At 38.8% G+C, this 19,926-nt stretch overlaps 1 protein-coding gene across 10 annotated transcripts in view; it reads right to left on the bottom strand.

Annotated features, from left to right (window-relative positions):
* The window catches only part of BMPER (BMP binding endothelial regulator), a 141,848-nt gene that overhangs the window by 103,618 nt on the left and 18,304 nt on the right, over positions 1-19,926 (bottom strand). For all 10 annotated transcript variants that reach the window (XR_014943492.1, XR_014943493.1, XR_014943494.1 and 7 more), the window contains exons 3-6: positions 16,265-16,364; positions 5,766-5,848; positions 4,157-4,247; positions 3,323-3,405 (exon numbers count right to left, since the gene is read on the bottom strand). Coding sequence is in view for 6 of the 10 variants with exons in the window: in XM_085540008.1 (XP_085396134.1) it covers positions 3,323-3,405; positions 4,157-4,247; positions 5,766-5,848; positions 16,265-16,364 (357 nt within the window). In the remaining 4 variants the exon portion in view is untranslated. The remainder of the gene's footprint in view (positions 1-3,322; positions 3,406-4,156; positions 4,248-5,765; positions 5,849-16,264; positions 16,365-19,926) is intronic.

Here is a 19,926-nt window from a genome sequence, read left to right as displayed (position 1 = left end):
TTAAGATAATCATAGTCTGACTATTTTAATACAGGCTGTAAGAAAGGAAACATGTAAGCCAAGTGCTCTCACCGTGCAAACAGAAACACACTCTCAGACTCATAAAAGTAGTATCTGAGAAATAACACTTGATTAAAGCGGCCAGTCCTTCACATAAGTAGGTGCTTATGGTAGGGAAAATATCCAAGCTCTCTCTAGACTACTTCGCTGGCCTATCAAGAAAAGCAGGACCAGGCTAGACAGATGAATTATTGAGAGACAGCTGGGTTTCAGCCAACATGAGAGGAGATCCCTATTATCCTGTCCACCTTTCTTACACAAATGCATCTCCCCAGAGAAACTGAGTCATTAAAAGCTGGCTCATTCACTCCTGACAGGCAATATGCATTGAGTGAGAGGTGATACATTTTCATTTTCAGCAAGAAATCTTAGTCACCCTAAGGAGCAGATCTCTCAGGAAAGTGGTAATGGTATACGGAGCCTTTCATCCCCACGTCACCCCTGTGAGGGCAGCCTGGCTTGGTAGCAGCCCAAAAGTTATTAGCTAATGGTTGTTTCAGTGATATGAGTCTGGTGAATTTGGTCTGGCTTTCAGAAGACAATAACAAAGACCACAAGTGGCGATAAACAGAAACTGCACTAACAAGTTGACAGCATGGCAGGCAAGGATTGAAGCACATGTTGCATCCTTTATGGCCAGGGGCCTGCAAGGAGACAGAGCTGCCCAAGCCCTAATGCCCTGCTTTGTCTTGGTTTGCACAGAAAATGCACATTAAAAACAACAACAAAAAAACATCTTAACGACCACTTCACATTCCTTGGGAGCTCAATAGTGTCTAGTAGGCACTGCTTTGGGCTGAAAAAACCACAGACTTGAAGGACCAAAGAGCTTTATGAAGACTGGGCTCTGCAATCCTGAATTTCTGGCACATGTGGAGTGCTGTGCATATCATTTTGCAACTTTAAAATTTCCTTTTGTAAGTAATCACTCATTGTAGTGGATTCATTAAGTGTCGAGCAGCCCTATGTTTCTGTAGAAAAACATATCACAGCCATCCCTCCTTGCTTTCTTCCTGTTTAATGCCTCCTTTAGATCCCAAGGACAGTGATGCTCTTTGTAGTCCAGAATAGTCCACTACTAAAAAAGTTCATTCCTAAGCAAACCCCAGAATTCATGCTCAAGTGAGCGTTTTGCACCATCACCATCCCAGAAATACCTTGACAACAATTTCTGTCACTTTCCCCATTACATTTCCACAATATATTCACTAAATACTTAAGACTGCAAATCCTTGCAGAATAAATCTATTTTGGGGCAAGGAACTGCCTGTAATCTTTTAAATAATGCACAAGTTAAAGCACATCACACTCAAGCCTGTTCCCATCGTATCACAGGAGTAGATTGGTATCTGCATACCCAACAACTGCTTAGATAAGAGATTCACTGGAAACTCATTCCCAAAAGAATATGGATGCAAAGCAGGCACTAAGCAGCTATTGCAGCCTGAGGATGCTTCAGTTAACTTGCTTCCAATTTAAATTATGTAAGAATTAACATGGGCCCATATTCTGCAGGAAATGGGCAAGAGGTACTACAAAAAGGAACTACAGAGAGAGAGAATTCAGGTGTGGCATACACGCAGACACTTTTACAGTCTATAAGATTCAGCCTTAAAGCTGGGCATTTTATACAGATATCATTACCATCCCAAATCATCACGCTGCCTTTCTCAGAAGGGATCATTACATTTCTTGCTTGAGGCTTTAAACCTCTTACTATCAGTAGCTGATTTGTTTCCTTCTCTAATGTACCGGGGACTGGTTGCTGTCAAGGAAAGGCCCTCAGGTCTGACCCTGTATGCCTACATTTCTTTATCTTTTCTCCTCTGAGATATCCCACTCCCCCACTGTGCTCTTCCAGGCACAGCTGCTTTTGCTATTTAGGGAATAAAGGAAAGTTCATCAAGGAGATACTGGCACACTAACCACTGGGCAATATGCAGTATCCTTCTAGTATTTAGGAAAAAGCAACGCACATCCCCAAAAGACTGAAGTCTGTCTCCAGAGACTTCTTAACCACTCAGATCTGCCTTCCTCTCAGGAGCATCACCACTGCAGCTGAATGACAAGGGGACCAGATGAGAATGCAGGGTGTTATGCCTTTCTGCTCAGGACAGCAGGCAGGCACCAGAGTCAGAGATCACCACTGACAAGGGTGAAAACATATTTTCATTATTATGTGTTTATACCTGGGAAAAACAAACAAACAAAACAAAACCAACAAACAAAAAAACCCCCCCAAAAAACAAAAAAACTAATACAAGAAAAAAAACAACAACCGTGAACTGCTCAAATCTTCTCAGGAGCAGTGATGAATAAGTACACATTAACTCCACAGATTAGAAGGATTTTTTTTCCCCCTCAAAACAGTCCAAGTTCTCTGCAGTCTCTTCATGAAATGTCTGTGTATAAATATGTTTTTATGCTTTAATTCTATCATTCTCCTCCCCCCTCAACCCCCCCCTTTTTTTTTTAATTGTAATGATGCAGGAGAGCCATGTCTGGTACTGAGAAAACTTTGTGACATTCCACTGGAAAGTAAAGTTCCCCAATCTTGCATTTTCTGCTGATAGCCAGCCCATCACTTGCAACAAAGGCAGTGATTTGAGCTTTGCATTTTACTGGTCTCACAGATCACGGCAGTGAAGTCAAAGTTATCTACCCCAGCAATACAGCATTATCTTTTAACTTAATGGTAGTGAAAGAGAAGCCTGTGCTCATTACCCAAAGGATGCAATTATTACTTCCTCTCGATATTGCTGTTAGTCAAGGATGAAATTCAGGATATGACCTTTTCATTAAGCATCAAGTCAAAATCCACCTGGGACAGCCTAGGGAGGCAACCCTCATCCTTTCATTCAGTAACTCAGAGCAAAAGCCCTTGTTGAAGAAAGGAATCCTTGCAAAGGATCAGCATTTACTAGAGGTTTCTTTAAACTGATCAATAGATTAAACCCAAAAAATCTTTTCTCTCCTGCATGATCCCACTGCAAAAAAACATCACTAATTTTCTGTATCAACACACACCCAACACCATGCTCTATCTGCACACAGTGTCTGGTCACGAAAAAGATGATAAACTGTGAATATGAGCGATACAATGTATTAGCATGGGGAAAAAAAAAAAATCTTCAACAGATATCTCAATTCCAAGAGAAGAGCAGCATTGAATTCCTTATATTGCTTTGTTTTGTTATGACAATAATAACATGCCTTCCAAAGTTCATACAGGGAGATACAGTGCCAAAAGGCAAATACTTACAACACAAGAGCACTTGGTGCATTTATTTCCTTCAGGCCTAAATTCTTCTCCTTCATTGTAATGTCTCCCTTCAAATATACAACCTGGAAAACAGTATTTGAAGAAGTTTAGCTCAGAATAGCAAACTGCAACATACCCTTTCACAGGACAATACGAAAAGTAGATCATACATCCACACCGGTTCAAATCACTCCAGAAGCCTTTACAAAGGTCTTGAGAATCCCAAAATATCTTTTGGGGGGAAGCATTCTTCTACAGCAGACAAATACATACCAATGACATTAAGGCTAAATGAGGTCTTCCATTTAAAAGCAGCTTTTTATAAATTGTTTACTTTCACGTTAGATATTGGCAGATACTCAAAAAAAACTAAAGTGTAATAAATCCATTGTATCACAACAGGAGCAGCACTTTCCTATAAAATTTCTGTTTGAATCAAATTACCAATAAACCAGGTTAATTTGCCACTGCTTCACAAAGGCAATACATTCACATTATCTTTAAAAAAAAAAACAACAAAAAAAAAAACAATCTTTCTTCTAGGATTACTCTTATATTTCCTCTCCGATTGAAATTCCTGTCATCAGCCAGGGAAAAAACAGCTGACTGATTCTCTGAAAAACGATGTAAAGACATGCAGCCATTGCCAGTGGCTACATGTTCTCTACTAAAAATATTCTCTTGTGTCATATAGCTTATTACATGAGCCAGTGGCCCATATTTTAGTACTAGTGAAGTTTAAAAGCAGAGTTAGAGCAGCTCCCAGGTAATACTTGTTACCATTACAAATACAGTTACATGCATAGAGCACACATTCTCCCCACGGAATCTCACCTGGACACACAGGGCAACACATCCCCACAACTTTGGATGGGTTTTTGCAATGAACAACACACTGTACCTCCGACTCTATTATCACTCCCTCCTGCAAAAGAAGAAATCACACACGTTCGTTGTTATTGTTGTGGTTGCTTTAAGAAGCTAAAATCCACAATTCCTAACAGTACAATTACAGCAGGGCAAATGCTGTGGAGAGCTGGGTGTTAAAGGCCCTTTTCTTTCTGTGCCTGCTGCTTGGTATCAGGATGCAGGTTAATCCGCAGCCGAAAGATTCACTTGAGTGTCCCTGACTCCAGATGCAGGATTTGCCTTAAAATGCATCAGGGAAGAAAGGAAGCAGCGTTTTAGAAGAAGGAATCCTGCTTTATCAGGCATCCTTAGCCTTAGCAATTTGCCATGCAGCTTTGGTGGAACCAAACACAAGTACTCTCCCCCTCTAACCTCAGAGGAAAAAGACTTAGCAGATAAAAGCATCTTGTTTTGTAAAGGTGAGATGCTTGTCTTTGATGCTTCTCCTGATAAGTATTAGTAAATTAACATTTCCTGTACTTCTCGTTCAAGTCAAAGCCCTTTTCAACAAACCTGGGTGTGAGGATCTGGCCTGTGCATAAAAAGTTGCTACGTTTTTTTTTGCTGCTTGCAGCTTTGCATTTCGAGGCAAGATAAACCTGGTAGGTTTTTTTGTTGTTTTTGTTTTTGTTTTAAACCTGTGGGCCTGGGGTAAACAGGATTACTCAGTTGTGCATTTAGGTACTGAAACAGGCCATAAAGAATTGTGTAGTGGTCAGAGTATCTTAATCCCATCTTTGAGTTCTTTTCCTTAAGTGCAACAATACAAAATACTGCTACTTAATCTTTGTCTTCCTGGTGTATCTGTCTATAAAAATATGTGTTGGTATCATAGAGTAGAAGCATGACAGAGAGAATAATTTCAAAGCCCTATTCTCCTATTGGTGGAAGATCTTCACACTCAGAAATCTCTCTTGTTTCTAATAGCTGCAGTTCTTAGTAGCTGCTTGAGTGCCACTAATAGAAATGGATCAAGTTATCAGCAAAAATCACAGAGCTACTCACAGGCAGAAACTAAAATTACTTACACAATTACTTGTTCTGTGCCTGAAAACGGTCAGTCTTGCAAATGCTATGGCTGCACATAGACAAGCTACTAAAAACATCAGTGTTAACAGGGCAGAAACCAAAGAAAAGATTTGACTGTGGGTTCCTCCCAAAGGGCATTCCAGGTATGTGAAAAACATACACACAAAAGCTCTGAATTACTAAAATAGTAATTTGTATTTCAGAAAATACCTAATGCACTAAGAGGAATTATTTCAAGGTCAAGACAGAAGGAAATGGCACAGTGAAGTACCATTTTTTCAGCATCCTTTAGGTCTCAGAGTACTCAGCTCATGCACAACCTACAGTTCTGGATGTCTGGTTATAGCGGGTCACTTCTGAACAGATTTCAGCTGCTTTATATGCAAAGTCCTTATTGCACTTTGAGTATAAAATATTTTGCGTTATTTGAACTGGATAAAAAAAGGCTCTGAGTTTTACAGAAAAGTTCATGATTCACTTACTGTGGCACTTATGACATGCTTACCTGGCACTGGTACGTAATACAGGGATTGCTAGGGAGGTGCCATCTCATAGAGCTGTTGTATGTCTTTCCTCCAAAACTGCAGTCTGGAGGGAGAGACAGAAGCACATGTCAGTCCAGCTGAATGCATCAATTCCCTGGAAGACTGCTGCTGAGGATCATAAAGTAGCATCCTTAATGTGCCCTGTCCTCTGCCCAGGGTTACGAGAAGAGGCAGAGCTGAGAGCTGACAAGCAGAATTGTGCCATGATTGTGCAACAGCCCCCTGGATGTCTGCTCCTAGTGCAGGACTGGACAGGCTGCTTAAAAACTGTGACCATTCAAAACAAACCAAAATCAGCAACAATTTGCCTAAAAATATGTGTTGCTGGTAATTCAGTGTGTATTCTTCCCCTGCACCAGAGGAGAGACAATGAAAGAAGAGCCAAAAATGTCAGTCATCCAGTCCGTCCCCATCCATTACCAAATCCCCCAGGAGAGCTCTTCAGACAGTGCAGCTTAGAATGGACTCATTGACATGGGCAGCACTCCCCCTTCTTTTTGCCTTTCCACATTCGTGACATGAGATCAACACCCATGTAAACTAAAAGCCATCAGGCTCTCCATGTGGGTGGTGAGTAGGAACATTCTGGAGCCCCATGGGGTTTAGCTTTATATGACTTTGTGTTACACTGCAACTTCATTAACAGCAAAGAGGTTAGTCCACCCACAGACAGGTTCTGTGCATGTTTTTTTTTTAATGCAAAATGAAGTTTTGTTGAAGCCTTTTGGAAAAAAAAATAATTCTCATTTTTGACTATGTGATCTTACTATTTTCCTTTTCACTCTCTTCACTGTTCTCTGGTATTTTGCAAAAGAGAAAAAAAAAAGAGAGAGAGAGAGAGAGAGAGAGAGAAATGAATAAAATAAAATAAAATAGCAGACATTAAGTAGAAATAAAGTATTTAAGAAAAAAGCTTGTTTAACACTGTAAAATTGTACTGATTACTAATCAATTATTTGGAGTGACAAAGCGATTCTGATCGAATGCCCATTTTCCTGTTACTGCTGCAAGGGATTTTTCCTAGTATATTTTACTGAAAACAGGCTTGATCAAAAAGCCCAAGAAATGAACAGACGTCTCGACTGGACTGTGACAGTCCAGACACAGAATCATCAAGCACAAAGATAAAATCAAACGATGCCATGGAGACGTATTCCTACCCATACTTCAGCAAATATTCTACCAGTCATTGTCTGATGTGCAGGGTGCCCTGTCCTGAATTGCTTTGGGCTACACTTTGCACCCTTCTGAAAACAAAGACAAGTTACCAGTGGTACACCAGTAGATCTTCTACCTCAGTGTGCAAGAAAACTTTAGGGTAACAGCTCTGAATGGCTGAGGAGCTTAAAATACCAACAAAATCATTTTGTATCCAAACCAAAATTGAAAGGAAGCCTGGTGAATGAAGATTATTTACAAACTCATTGACTGCCTCCAGTTAAGATCTTAAACTAAAGAAGACTTGTACTGAAGTACTTGCAGTATTCAGGAGGTCTTCTATGCTAACTAAAGATCAAAACAAGAGAATTCTGCAGTTGATTTGGCAATTTCACCAGCTTAAGATGAAACCAGTATGACTTTAAAAGAGTTTATCAGTAGTCTTAAGAGCTGGCTGTGGTAACTCAATCCTTGACAAATACTAAAAGACAGCCCTGAATCTTACTTTTTCTCCCCCAGTAGCAAAGCACCTACAAAGTTATTTTGAATGATCAAGTGTTTACATTCTCAATATATTAATAAAGCTCTGTGTGAGAAAACTTATACTTGGAAGTCAATGTCAAATGAGGAACTTGAAGTCCTATACATTTCTTAAGCATTTTAAAGTCCCATTCTGAAAAATAGCATCTTTGTATTGATATGTATACCAAAAAAAAAAAACAAAAAAAAAAAAAACCAAACCTCAAAAAGCCCAACCATGATACGTACAATATTTTGTCATAATTCTACTGCCCACCACAAATCCTGACAAAAGCAAAGCATTTAGCGGCCTCTATTTGCAGAAAACAGGCCCTACTGGGACTTTATGAAAGTTTGAACACATGCTTGTCCTCTAAGCACTCAAAATGGAATAAATTGTGATGCTGAACATCAGTGCACGTGTTTTACCATACAGGTCTGGGCTTCAGCGCCATGCAGAGCCATGGCCCAGCTTGGAACCTACTTTTGACTGCAAAATAACTCGTGTATTTGCTCACCACTCATGTTTTTTAATATGAAGTGTTTTCTCTGTAGGAAACCCTGGGCTAATCTGTAATGCACAGACATGCACATTAAACTGAAATTTTCAATTTAAGCATTAGTCTGGCCAGAATCACAAAAGCAGTGCTGCATCTGAACCCAAGAAGAACCAGCAATTGTCTCTGCAGAAAGCAATAAAAGGTGAGAGCCAAGCTCCCACCATCTGTCAGTCATGTACTCTGGTGACACAAGAGGTTTGTTGTCAGCACTTGTTGACAGCACAACAAATGTCTCTATGGCAGGGAGAGCTTGCAAGTAGCAAAAGTAAAATTTTGAAAGGGAAACAACAATGGAAAAGTCTTAAGAGGAGTTAGAGGTGTGGAGACTGCTCCCAAACACAGGCACAAACCTCAGTGGAGGTGCTGATGCCTGTATCTACAACAGAGTATGTCCTAACATACTTCAAGTTCCTAAAAGCCATTTTAATTCCCTTTGGAAATATTATTACATTAAGTTACTGTCTCCATCCGCCATTTGAAAGGAAGAGTGGGAGAAAATAATAAATCAAGAATGATCAGAGCCTAGCACAATCACTTGAATGCTAAGCACTTGCTTCAGACTGAAAGCACACCTAAAAACATTGGAAGAAAGAACTAGAGGGGTTTTCAAGAGAGGAACCCCAAGAGAAGAGATTCCAGTCAGTCCACTGTGAACTGGTCATTTTATTCTCATGACTTACAACCCACAAGCAAAACCTTGAGGATTCCACATACAGGAGGACATTAAATATCACTGGTCTGTATAAATTTTAATGAAGCTAATGTGATTCATGTCAGTCAAGAAGTGTGACCTAATTTTTTAGTCTTTCCCACTTCTTCCTTTAGGAACAGCTGGTGTTTTATTAATGTAATATATTAACTTTAAGCTAGTTGTAGGTTTTGTTCCTATTACCACCTTCAATCCAAATATTTCAGATAAGTCCTAAATAAACATGCAAGCTGAAGGTTGCTTATCTGAACCAAACCAAACCACCAAACACTTTGAAGTTGTTCAATTGTGATATATGCAGTGAAAACTGCTAATTACCTTACAATGACTTAATAAAGACAAAATGATCTTCAAGACTTGATTCATTCCTGTATAATAAATTAACAAAAAAAAATAGCTCTAACTCTAATTCTAAAGCTTAATCTCTTCTAATTTATTAATTTATCTGTTCTGGTTCAATGTTGTACACACCTTCTTTGAGCATCCTCATTTCAAACATTATAAACCAATCTTTGGCTAACTTAATTTGAAGGAGAGCAGTTTAATTCCAAAATAAGCACTCAGCCAGATTTGCACTGAAGTAACAAAAGATGCAAATTACAGCAGATTTCATTAATGGCATCTGGACAAGCTGGCAATCAGGAAGCCATTTATCATTCCGGATCCAGCAACATTTTTAAATGAACCTTCTTTCTTCCTTAGACACCCAAACAGTATCATGAAAAGAGGGAAACTGACTAAAGAATACAATTTAGTAGTGCTAAAACTCAACCTGTGTCCTTAGAAGTTCATCAAAAACCAGTTTTTATTACACTATTTGACACTGCCTAATAAGATTCCAGAATATAATTTTGCTTATTTTAGGCTAATGAGAATTTTATAGACAAGTCACTTCCATATTCTTGCAAGACAAAATGATAAAGCATAATAGATTGGCTCCCCATTCCTCATTTCTTCAGCCTTTTTCTTCTCCTTGCTTTCCCTCCACTTTATATTTGAAAAAGTAACCTCTCTATTGACATGGAAAATAAACATCAGGAAAAAGAAAACAGCCAGAAGACATGTTTTATTTAGTTTTTGATAAATTAATCCTCAGGGAGGATCCAGGCATGCTAACACTAAATACCAGTTCTAGCCAAGCAAAAAAAGAAAAAAAGAAAAAAAAAAAAGAAAAAAAAAAGAAAAAAAAAAAAGAAAAAGAAATCAAAACAAAAAATAACTTGTACACTGTGTAGTATTATATCTGTCGGCAAAAATGTGAGAAGTTTGAATCACATATACACTTAGTAGAAATATATTTTTACATGTCTTAACAGTGGTAAAGCTGCTGACAGCTACTAGAAAATAGAACTTCATATTGGGTAATCCTGGTTTTCTTTCATCAACACAGAAGTAGAAAAATATATACAAAATCTCCCAAGCTTATTAAGTCATTCTCTAAACAGTGAAAATCCAACTCTTTCCCCTCTAACTGTGTACAATCAAACCTATTTGCAGCTGAGCCACTGCAATCATCATGACCAAGAGATATGAGATTTAGGGGCCATACAAGGGGAATTTAACACAGCAGAGTAAAATGGCCATGGGAGTGAGCTATGCTGGTACCACAGTGCTCACAAGCATATGATGCAATCCAGCTCATGTTCACTGAACAAATAACAGCAGAAAGCAAGACACCACCCCCTCGCACCGCTTTGATTTTGCTCCCCACTGGAACTGAATTTTGCCTTTCCAAATGTCTCATGTTTCACCTATACATAGTGAGTAGGGAAAAGTCATTTTGTGGGGTCCACAAGAACCTTGAAATCTAAAATATAGTATAGTTATTTCTGCCACTGATTCCTGTACTGATATCTAATTTGCTAGCCAAAGCTGACAACTGGAGGACTGTGACCTCCTATGGCTGTGAGGAGTGTGGAGAACAATGTCGTCATTTATTCCTGATTTTCTCACACCAGCAAAATGATTCACATTTAGTACATCTTACAATTTCAAAGTTGAGTAGAAAATTCTTATTCCAGTCATAGGTCTATTAAAGTGTTTATCATATTGTTCCAGAGCAATGTTACATGGGAAAGCAGCATTGGAAAGCCTCCAGTAGCCTTGAACTTTCTTCTACTTTGCTGCAGTGGACATGATGCTCACACACAAGGTACCAGTACATCTGTGTATCACCACAGACATTTCATACTATTTTCAAATACAAGAATTCTGAACAACTTCCCTGTGATTGCTACGGTGTGGGTATCCGGTGTTTGACTGAAGAAGTATTTATGATAACATGACAAAACAGTTCATAAAAAAAATTCTTACATAAATAGGGAATTAAAGTAATCAAGTGAACAAGAAAATCGAAAATTTAAGGCACTATATTGAGTCAGTAGTATATAACAGATACCGAAGGGATATGTCATACGACTTTCATAAGAAGAGTTAACTCAAAGGAAGTGATAACGATATAGAGATCTTTCCTTAGGCAAAGCCAGAAGTAACAAAAGCTGACACCATAAGTGGAAGATACTGTCCTTAGCGGCAACCTGTCACTGCAACAAAATCCCTGCCTTTACTTGAAATACAGTTAAGAACTAAATGAATGTTGAGGTTAACTTGAATCCTAGCATCAGAAACTGGCCTCCTGGCTCAGAACTGTAGCTCATTAGCACTGAGACTGAGAGGCAGTGAGAAAAGTCAGCCCAAGAGTCAGACTTGATAGGTACCCAAAGAATCTCTTTCCGTATCCAGGTGCCAGGATTAGATTATTCAAATGAAGGTGAAAAGGTTTTTACTAAGACAATACATGATTATCCTCCCACCCCATAACCTTCCATCCACCCATATCTCTAAGAGTTTGCCCTAAGGCATATAAGGATGGGCTGCGAGTTATAGTGCCCATAAATGCCCCAACACAAAGTTCCCCACCAAACTGGTGGCACCAAACTGGTATTATCTATTTCATTAGGGGAATATTCACAAGCAAACTAAGTGCCGAATGTAAGGCTCCTGAAAGGCATTAGCAGAGTAGTCAGAATAGCAATAAACTCATAATCTCACTCTAACTTCTTCGCAAGCCAGCCTTGGTAGAAAGGAAATTACTTCAATCATAAAATATGATATCCTTTCCAAGAAATGTACAATTAACTGTGATAGCTTTGGATACTGAATATTCTAAAGCCATGCCCTTGCTTTGGCTGTGATTTCATTCTCTGGTAGACTCTTAATAAATGAAGAATAGCTTGTGAAACTCTAACTTCATTGATTAAAACAAAAAAGGAAGGAAGGGTTGGGAAGAGTGGGGACAGGATGGAAAGGGGAAGGAAAAGGGGAAGTGGGAGGGGAAAGGAAGAGAAGGGGAGGAGAGGAAGAAAAAGCAGTAATTCTCAAAAGTTAAAACAACACAGAAAAAGTAAAATTGCATGTGGGAATTGAAAGAAATTCCAGAATGGCAAATGATACATGCTGTGACAAATACCCACTGATTTTTCCTTTGTAAATGCATGGAGTATTCGTATTCTTAGGATAAAAGTAGAGTATGGTGCACAATTTTAGAAATGCAAACTTCATACAGCCCTGAGATGGTAATACTTCCTCACAGAGCAAACAACTTATTATTGGAGGTGCAGAGAGCTCTATATCCAAATGACACGTCTCCAACCAACTAAATAAGAAAATGCTGCCAAATCTATTTCTATAATCTCAGTGATCTCATATGTTTTCATTAAGCATATTAAATAAAATGAAAGATGAAAAGTGGCCTATTTATCCTATGCTAAAGTAATAAGAGGGCTTAATTTTTTCATACTTTCAAAATGAATAGTATGCTAGAGGTGTATGGTATGTTTTATAAACTACAGTAAGTAACTGTCAGAAGAGTAATCTCACTGAAAGTTTTCCCTATTATGCTGGGTTGTTTACATTCTGCTTGCAGCAGGGAGCCATAATCACAGGTCTACATTTCTCTGTTCCAGACTTTGCACAAACACACAGTAAGAGCAGAGCCCTTGACTTCACTATCCAGGGTCCTCTGTGCTGAAAGTCAGGATCAGAGTTAAAATACATTGCTGGTCTGGAGGATTAAAATATTAAGTAAAGCCAAATCTCTTGATGTGTTATGGACAACATGTTGTTTCCATCACCGTGAATGTCACTGTATTTTTCTTTCTGATTGCAAAAGCTATACTTGCTGCTGTTTTCTTTTTCCTTTTTGTTTATGCACAGAAAGGAACGAAGTGCTAAAAATTGTCTAAGTAGCAAAAAGATACCAAAGCAGGAGCAAAGAACTTACACTCAGTATGAAATCATTTGCAGAAGAAATTCTCTAGCTGCAATTCAGGCACACCAGTGAGCAAAACTCTAAACACAAGAACTCAGCTGGATGCACCACTGCAGGCATACAGTATTTCTTAACTCCAGTATCGTTTATGCTATCAGAAATACTGGGCATACATACCCAGCCCTCATGCCTTCCCCAGAACAGCATAAAATATCCTGGCAGAAGTGTCACAAATGACTCATGAGTGGTAGTTTCCATTCTGGAAACACACTCTTTCATTTTGATGTTATCCTCCTATAGCTGTATTCAATGACAGTAGCCACCCATTCATTCATTCACTCATTCATTCATTTCTTCACAAGTTATGAAGACCTGAAGCTATCTAAGGGAGCTGGCAACAGCTCATAAAGCCTGATTAAGCCTTTCTAGGCTATGGGAACTATGCCAAGAAAGAAAGAAAAAAAAAGAAAGAAAAAAGAAAAAAGAAAAGTAAAAAGGTTCTGGTGTCTTTTTGTTGTTGTTGTTTGTTTTGGTTTGCTTTTTTTGTAATATTTTGTTAGGGTTTAGAAGAAATGCAACCAGCAAAAATCTCAGCTTCCCTTTTCCTGCCTGCATTCCCTATGGGCATTTTGGCAGTCTGACAAAGTAGTAACTGAGAACAAACGCTGCAAGGTCAATTCCAGCTGAACGCTGCACTAAGAGTTTTGGAGACCTACGAGGACACCATAGGGAGCTAATGGGACACCAAAGAGGGCTGAAAAACCTCACAGCCAGGCTGGTGTGTATATTCTTCATTCCCCAAATGCTTTCCACAGGACACTTATTCTAGATTTTTGCACAGAATAGAAAGGGAATTCTAGGAGCATTTAGAAGAGCAGGAAAGCAAGCAGCTTCCCCAGAGACGTGGTTCCATCGGTCTCTTTCTATGGCACCAGAACATCCCAGTGAAAATGCATGGCACTGAGACTGATGCAGTTAAACAAATGTATAGTTAGCTTTACTTTTCACTTTACCTTTCAGAAAGAAAAAAGTATGCAGTACTTCAGCATTTCTTTTGCAAGTTTAGGCCCTTAAGAGCCTTTTGGTGGTGTTGTGGGTTTTCTTTGGGTTTTTTTTGTTTTTTTTTTTAATTCCAAAATTTAAAGCTGTCCTTGCATTTTAAGTACATAGAAACTGTTGTCTTGAACCAGACTGAGCATCCTTCTAGCCAATCACCTCCCACCTCCTCCCTGATGACATCAATTTCCTCTGCCATTTTGTAACCAGTTGCCAACTTCCTAAGAACCTCCTACAGCTTCTCACAGCTAGTTCTGCTCTCATGCTACACTATCGTATCAACAATCTATCTGTTACTTCAAGCTCTGCTAGATTATTTTGAGCATCCTGACAAGTCGAGAACCATGAAGAAACTGCTGGTAACCTTTTTTCATTACAAAAGCAATTGCTTATTGTCACCAACTGTCTGTTATTTGCTAATGAGAAGAGTTTATCTACAAACTTGGGTCTGCCTAGTTCGTGTAGGAGAATTTGATGGGAAATCTTGTTGGATACCTAATAGAAATCCAGGAAGATATCAGCTGGATCTCTCTGTTCGTGTATTTATCTGACCCCTTTGAAAGACTCCAGCAGTTTTATAAAACAGTGTTCTTCGCACATAGGTACCTATGTGTCTCTTAATTCTATTTTTTGAACACTTTTATTAATTATCCTGTTAGAGACATCAAACATACCAGCCTGCAGATGCCAGATGTCTCAAGTCTATTAATAACGTATACTATAATATTCACCTCAATTCAGGCTGATAACAAAATCTAAGAAGGAATCTGAACTAAATTTTCAATGTAATAATAATATTTATTCACACAAATGCTTGTATCCTCATCTTTTAAACATTAACTTTCTTTCTTTAGTGCAGAATCATTTCAAATCCATGAATGTGCATACATAGACAACTTTCAGGAAACTGACCAGCTACACATCCCTTTACCAAAATGTAGAATTAACCTCTAGCGCAATCAAACTAAAATTAGGATATTTTTACTTTAAATCTGACACTAAATAAAATTTGACAAAATAAATAAATTACATTTAACTTATGTGAAAACTTCAACCACAAATTCTCTTTTCAGTAACGCTTTCTTTTTCTTTTATTTTTTCCATTTCATTTCCTTTTCTTCTAAGTATCAGTCTTAAATCTTCAGACTGGGGCTTGCCAAACCTATTCTAAACTTGCAGCATGAATGAAGACCAGCTAGCACAATTCTGCAGTCATTCAGGAAAAACATATATCCATCATGTTTCTTCTGTCTGAATTTCAATGCAACCTGTTCTGCATTTGTATTTCCTCTGGGAAGGCAATAAATGCTCACATTTCCCAACAATTTATCCTACCACATCTCTCTTCTAAAGCCACTATAACACCACTGGGGAATTAAACAACACAGAAAAAGACAGGAAAAGTGAAGCAGTCTGAATTCCTCATTCTCTACCTCATGGGCTGCATCAGCAATCTCTCAGCACAATCATGGTTTTACCACATATAATTTACTGAATAAGAATTAAAAAGAAGACTTTTTCAGCTTAATCTATTTTCACACTTTTCACATGTGCACGTATAATAACTGGATACCATGCATTTTAAACAATTTATTATTTTATGTCTATTATCTGTAGAGCTTTGAGAATACAGTGTTGGTCACACATACTTAGTGTTCAGATTGTAACCCACTTTGGCTTTAACAAAAGTGTCATTATTATTTGAACCAGGAAATATTTAGTAAAATGAATAGAAATTGGTTTATTTGTTTCTAGTACTGGTAAAAACAGAAATAGGTATTCATAATAACCATGTTTTTTATTAATAGCAAGCATTATTCCTGCTAAGTCCAACCACATGGGAAGTTAAAGAAATTCTTATGGATGTATTACAGCAAGCAGACTGGCTTTGATTCTATTTCCAATAGAAACAGTTAAAACAGAAGATACTACTCAAAAGACTGACAACATACCAGTGAAGTACAATCAAGATGTATTCCTAGAGGACTGTCATTGCATAGGACTGCAGAATGGATACGTGATTTTTTGTTATCTTCACCAGCTTTTTAAATGTATGGATTATAATTGCGGTTACTGTCCTTTCAAAGCTTTGGGTGACTAGCTGAGAGACTTTGTCCCATCTCTGGCAATATAGATTTGAATAGATAACACTTTTTAAAAGAGAAAAAAACAGGAAGAGCACCACACCTTTGCAACGTTCACAGCAAGCTCCTCTCTGCTTAATGACAAGAGCGCATTCCTTGGAAAGCAGGGGACACTTCTCTCTTCTGCATGTCACTTCCTTATTCTGGAAAATAAATAAATAAATGATATTGCATATAAACTAAGTAATTAAAAACACTCTCTGCTCTTGAAAGACTGCAGTAGAAGATGGTCTGGATTGTCTAGATGCATGAGTAAATACTGTTTGCTAGGACAATAATTCATAACTGCAACACATAATAGTACAGAAAATGTGCCCTGTTGAAGAAATCTACTTTAAACAGACAGCTAGCTACATGATGTGCTTGTTAAAATATCCTTGAGGTCCTGAAGTGTTGCCCCATGAACCACACAGTTTAGGAGTCATTTTTCATACTGACATAAGACAGACATCTAAGGAAGAGCTGGCATATTTAGAGAAAACTAAACATTCTAGCAGCACTAAAATCATTTTTTACCTACCAGTATTACCTGACTATGAAGGAGTCCTTCAAAAAAGGCTGCTATATAATATACTATGAAAAAAAAATCTATAATTTATCTCTTTCTCCCCAAAATACTTAGAATCAATGAAATAACACAAGCAAGTGGAATTACTGTACATTACAGTGTCATCTTTCTACAGCAAAGAGACAGTAATGATGAAGGCCAAAGAGCACACTGATCTTATTAAGGTTTGTCAATATAGGTTATGTGACAATAAGCAGAAGTGTTCCATTTATAGCCTGACTCTACCCTGTGGTGTCAACCACTCTGGTTAACCCTACCTTTAAATAAAGGCAGAAAACAAATACTTTGGGGTGTTGTTTTTTTTTCAGTCAAGTTTTGATAATTGAAATTCCTAACTGAAATTAGCCCTCTGAAGTGACCTTTGCCTGTAATTAGTAGCTCAGTTCATTAAGAGACACAGGTGGAAATTACTCAATGCAAGCACCCACCTCACCCAACCTTATGACTTAATTAAAGAGCAAAAAAATCAAAGGACAAGAAAAATGTAAATCATAAAACTAAACCATGCTTTCCAGTCCTTTTCTTTTCCTCCCTGTGGCCTCATTCAAGGTGCCAGTGGAGGATAACACACAGCTTTTATTACGCTCCAGCCCTTTGTCTAAAATAAGAGGTTTATTTTCTTCAAAGTCACTGCCTGATCTGATGGGAGCTATAAAGGCTCTTCAATCTTATCAGTGTAAATGAGGAATAACTCCAGCCAAGACACTGTGAAATCAGTAAGTGTGGATCTGGCTCTAAATTGCCGCTCAGCTGAAATGCAGCTGCAGTGACATGAGCTACTGTGAAGAGGCAGGTCACTGCTAGTTACCAGTACATGCTGGTGTCTTTGCATTCCTCCAGCATTGCAGAGCAAACATAAATGCAATTTAAACAGTCCAGTTAGGATGAATTTATGAGAATGCTCCAGTTCTGGGTTAGCACAAAACAGCTGCATCAGTAAGACCACCTCAGCAACTTCTTTTTAGTGCACAAGGTGGAATTCTACTTTTCTTTAGGTGAACATAGGGCCTCTGACTTTGCTTTAATTCAGCCTGCTAAAAGACAGCAAAAACAACTTTACTGAATCAACTACATACACTCTATATTTTGAAGGGTTCTGATAAGATAGTATCCTTAGCAAAATTTTGTTCAGTGCAAGAATTAAAAAGTGTAGTGGCACCATTCCCTTTATCTGCAGGACAGTCTTCTGCATGTTGAAAGTGAGTTTGAGGGAAGAGCAAAATCCATTGTGCGGTATGTTCCTTTGGAGAACATGAGTGACTTAGACACATCAGAGACTCACTGGATGTATGGCATGTTGTGTCCCACTAGGCCAACCTAGAAGAACCCCTGTTATGGGTCTTGGCAGGCAGCTGCCACTCACAGTCCCTTAGGAAGGAATCGCTACTGAGAATGAAAAGGAGAAGAGTAAAAGAGATCTGTATAGCTTTTTGACCCTTCATTCCCAGAATGCCCTGAGCTGAGCTGGGAAGGACCCACAAGGATCATCTAAATCCTGGCTCCACAATGGACCATCTAAAATTTAAACCATATGTCTGAGAGCATTGTCCAAATACTCCTTGAAAACCAACAGGTTTGAGGCCATACTCATGGGGCAAATGCCTCCTGCAGCCCAACTTCCAAGCCAGCTTCTCCCCCTTTCTACCAAGCGTGGACTTCCCTGCCCTGCTCTAAGGTGTACCCTGACACGGTCATTCCTTTACAGGCAGTTCTCCTAAGGATGCTCCCAACACACATAGAAGATGCTTACTAGATACTGTTCCTAACTTTGGCCTAGGTCACTTAAATAAGAAATATCTATTAATAACAAATTTAGTGCTATTGAGACAATCAGGGAGTGTAACTAAATTTGGATCTCACTCCCCTTTTTATCAGCAAAACTAGTGGTTAAAGCCCAAACTTATGACCTTCACTACAGGTGATCAAGTAACTGGAAAGAGGCAGAAAAACTGAGTGTGAGTCATAGCCTAGCTATAGATGGAAGATTTTGGAGTTCATGACCTGGCAAAGAGACCAAGGGCTGTTTTATGTTAAGCAGCTATTCCAAGTGAATCACTATAATTGTTCATGGTGCAACCAATACCACGTTAAAAAAGAAAGGAAAAAAAAGAAAAAAAAAAGAAAAAAAAAAAAAAAAGAAGAAGAAAGAAAAAGTAAGAGAAAGAGCAGAGTAAGATCATCTTTGTCCTTTGGAGAAGAGGCTGCAGCTTCCTGCCTACAGGACCACCTCGTTGTGCCCCATGTAAGCAGAGCCAGTCCTTTGCCACAAGGAGAAAGGCAGCCAAGCCCTGAAGCAGAATGGGATTTGCAAAGACGATTTTCCTCCTCTGCAGCTGGTGTGGCAGGCAAGCCCCAGGGAGGTCAGAAACTGGCTGTGTCAGATGCCACCCTAAGGTACCTAACTCCCTGTGCAGGCAAAACGTGAAAAAAATAGGCCAGAAGATGTGGAGGAAAGGGTTAATACTGTGCTGATCTAGCATAGGACAGCAGCAGCAGATAAAACAGGTCTGGTAAATCATTGTTTAGTCTATTGCAGTCAGGCATTATCCACTGCAGATCTCCCAGGCCCACGGGGTGTAAAAGTACAAGGATAAAACAAAGAACAATTGTCACCAGCAGCTATTTTTCACACTGTCGTCCAAAACACTGTTCTTAATACATACTGCCCATCTGTTTATTTCAATTTTGTTCCCTCCTATTTCACAAGGGCAAAGCGGGGTGCAAGAGCAAATGAACTTCAGCAACAAATCTTTTCCTTCCAAATGCATCCCCCCTCCCGCCCCCCGTAATCAAAACATTTCACTGCTTGTCCCAACCATACATTTTAAATGTTGCTAAGTAGCTGCGTGCAGGAGCATTGTATTACCGAACCTCCATCTGTGTTGTCAACAGCGCCCCCGGAGTTGTTGAAAGCTCTCAGATACTTTGATTTTTGCTGTTCTTAAGAGAAAAACTTCTTAGACGGCAACATTCAGAAGCCAGCAGTTATGGGAGGGTAGGGGATTTTTTCCTTTTGTTTAAAGGACATGCACTCTGGCACCAAGAAGTGCGGAAGAGACACATGGCTCATAAATACATAAACCATTTGCTAAATCAGAAACCTGGGAGTCAGTCAAAATCCATAATAGGATCCCAAG

Source organism: Coturnix japonica, chromosome 2 (assembly GCF_054131305.1).
Source record: "Coturnix japonica strain WE chromosome 2, WE-NBRP24, whole genome shotgun sequence".
Lineage (NCBI taxonomy): Eukaryota > Metazoa > Chordata > Aves > Galliformes > Phasianidae > Coturnix > Coturnix japonica.
The sequence above is the reverse complement of the archived record's forward strand: the minus strand, read 5'-3'. Positions and strand labels throughout refer to the sequence as shown.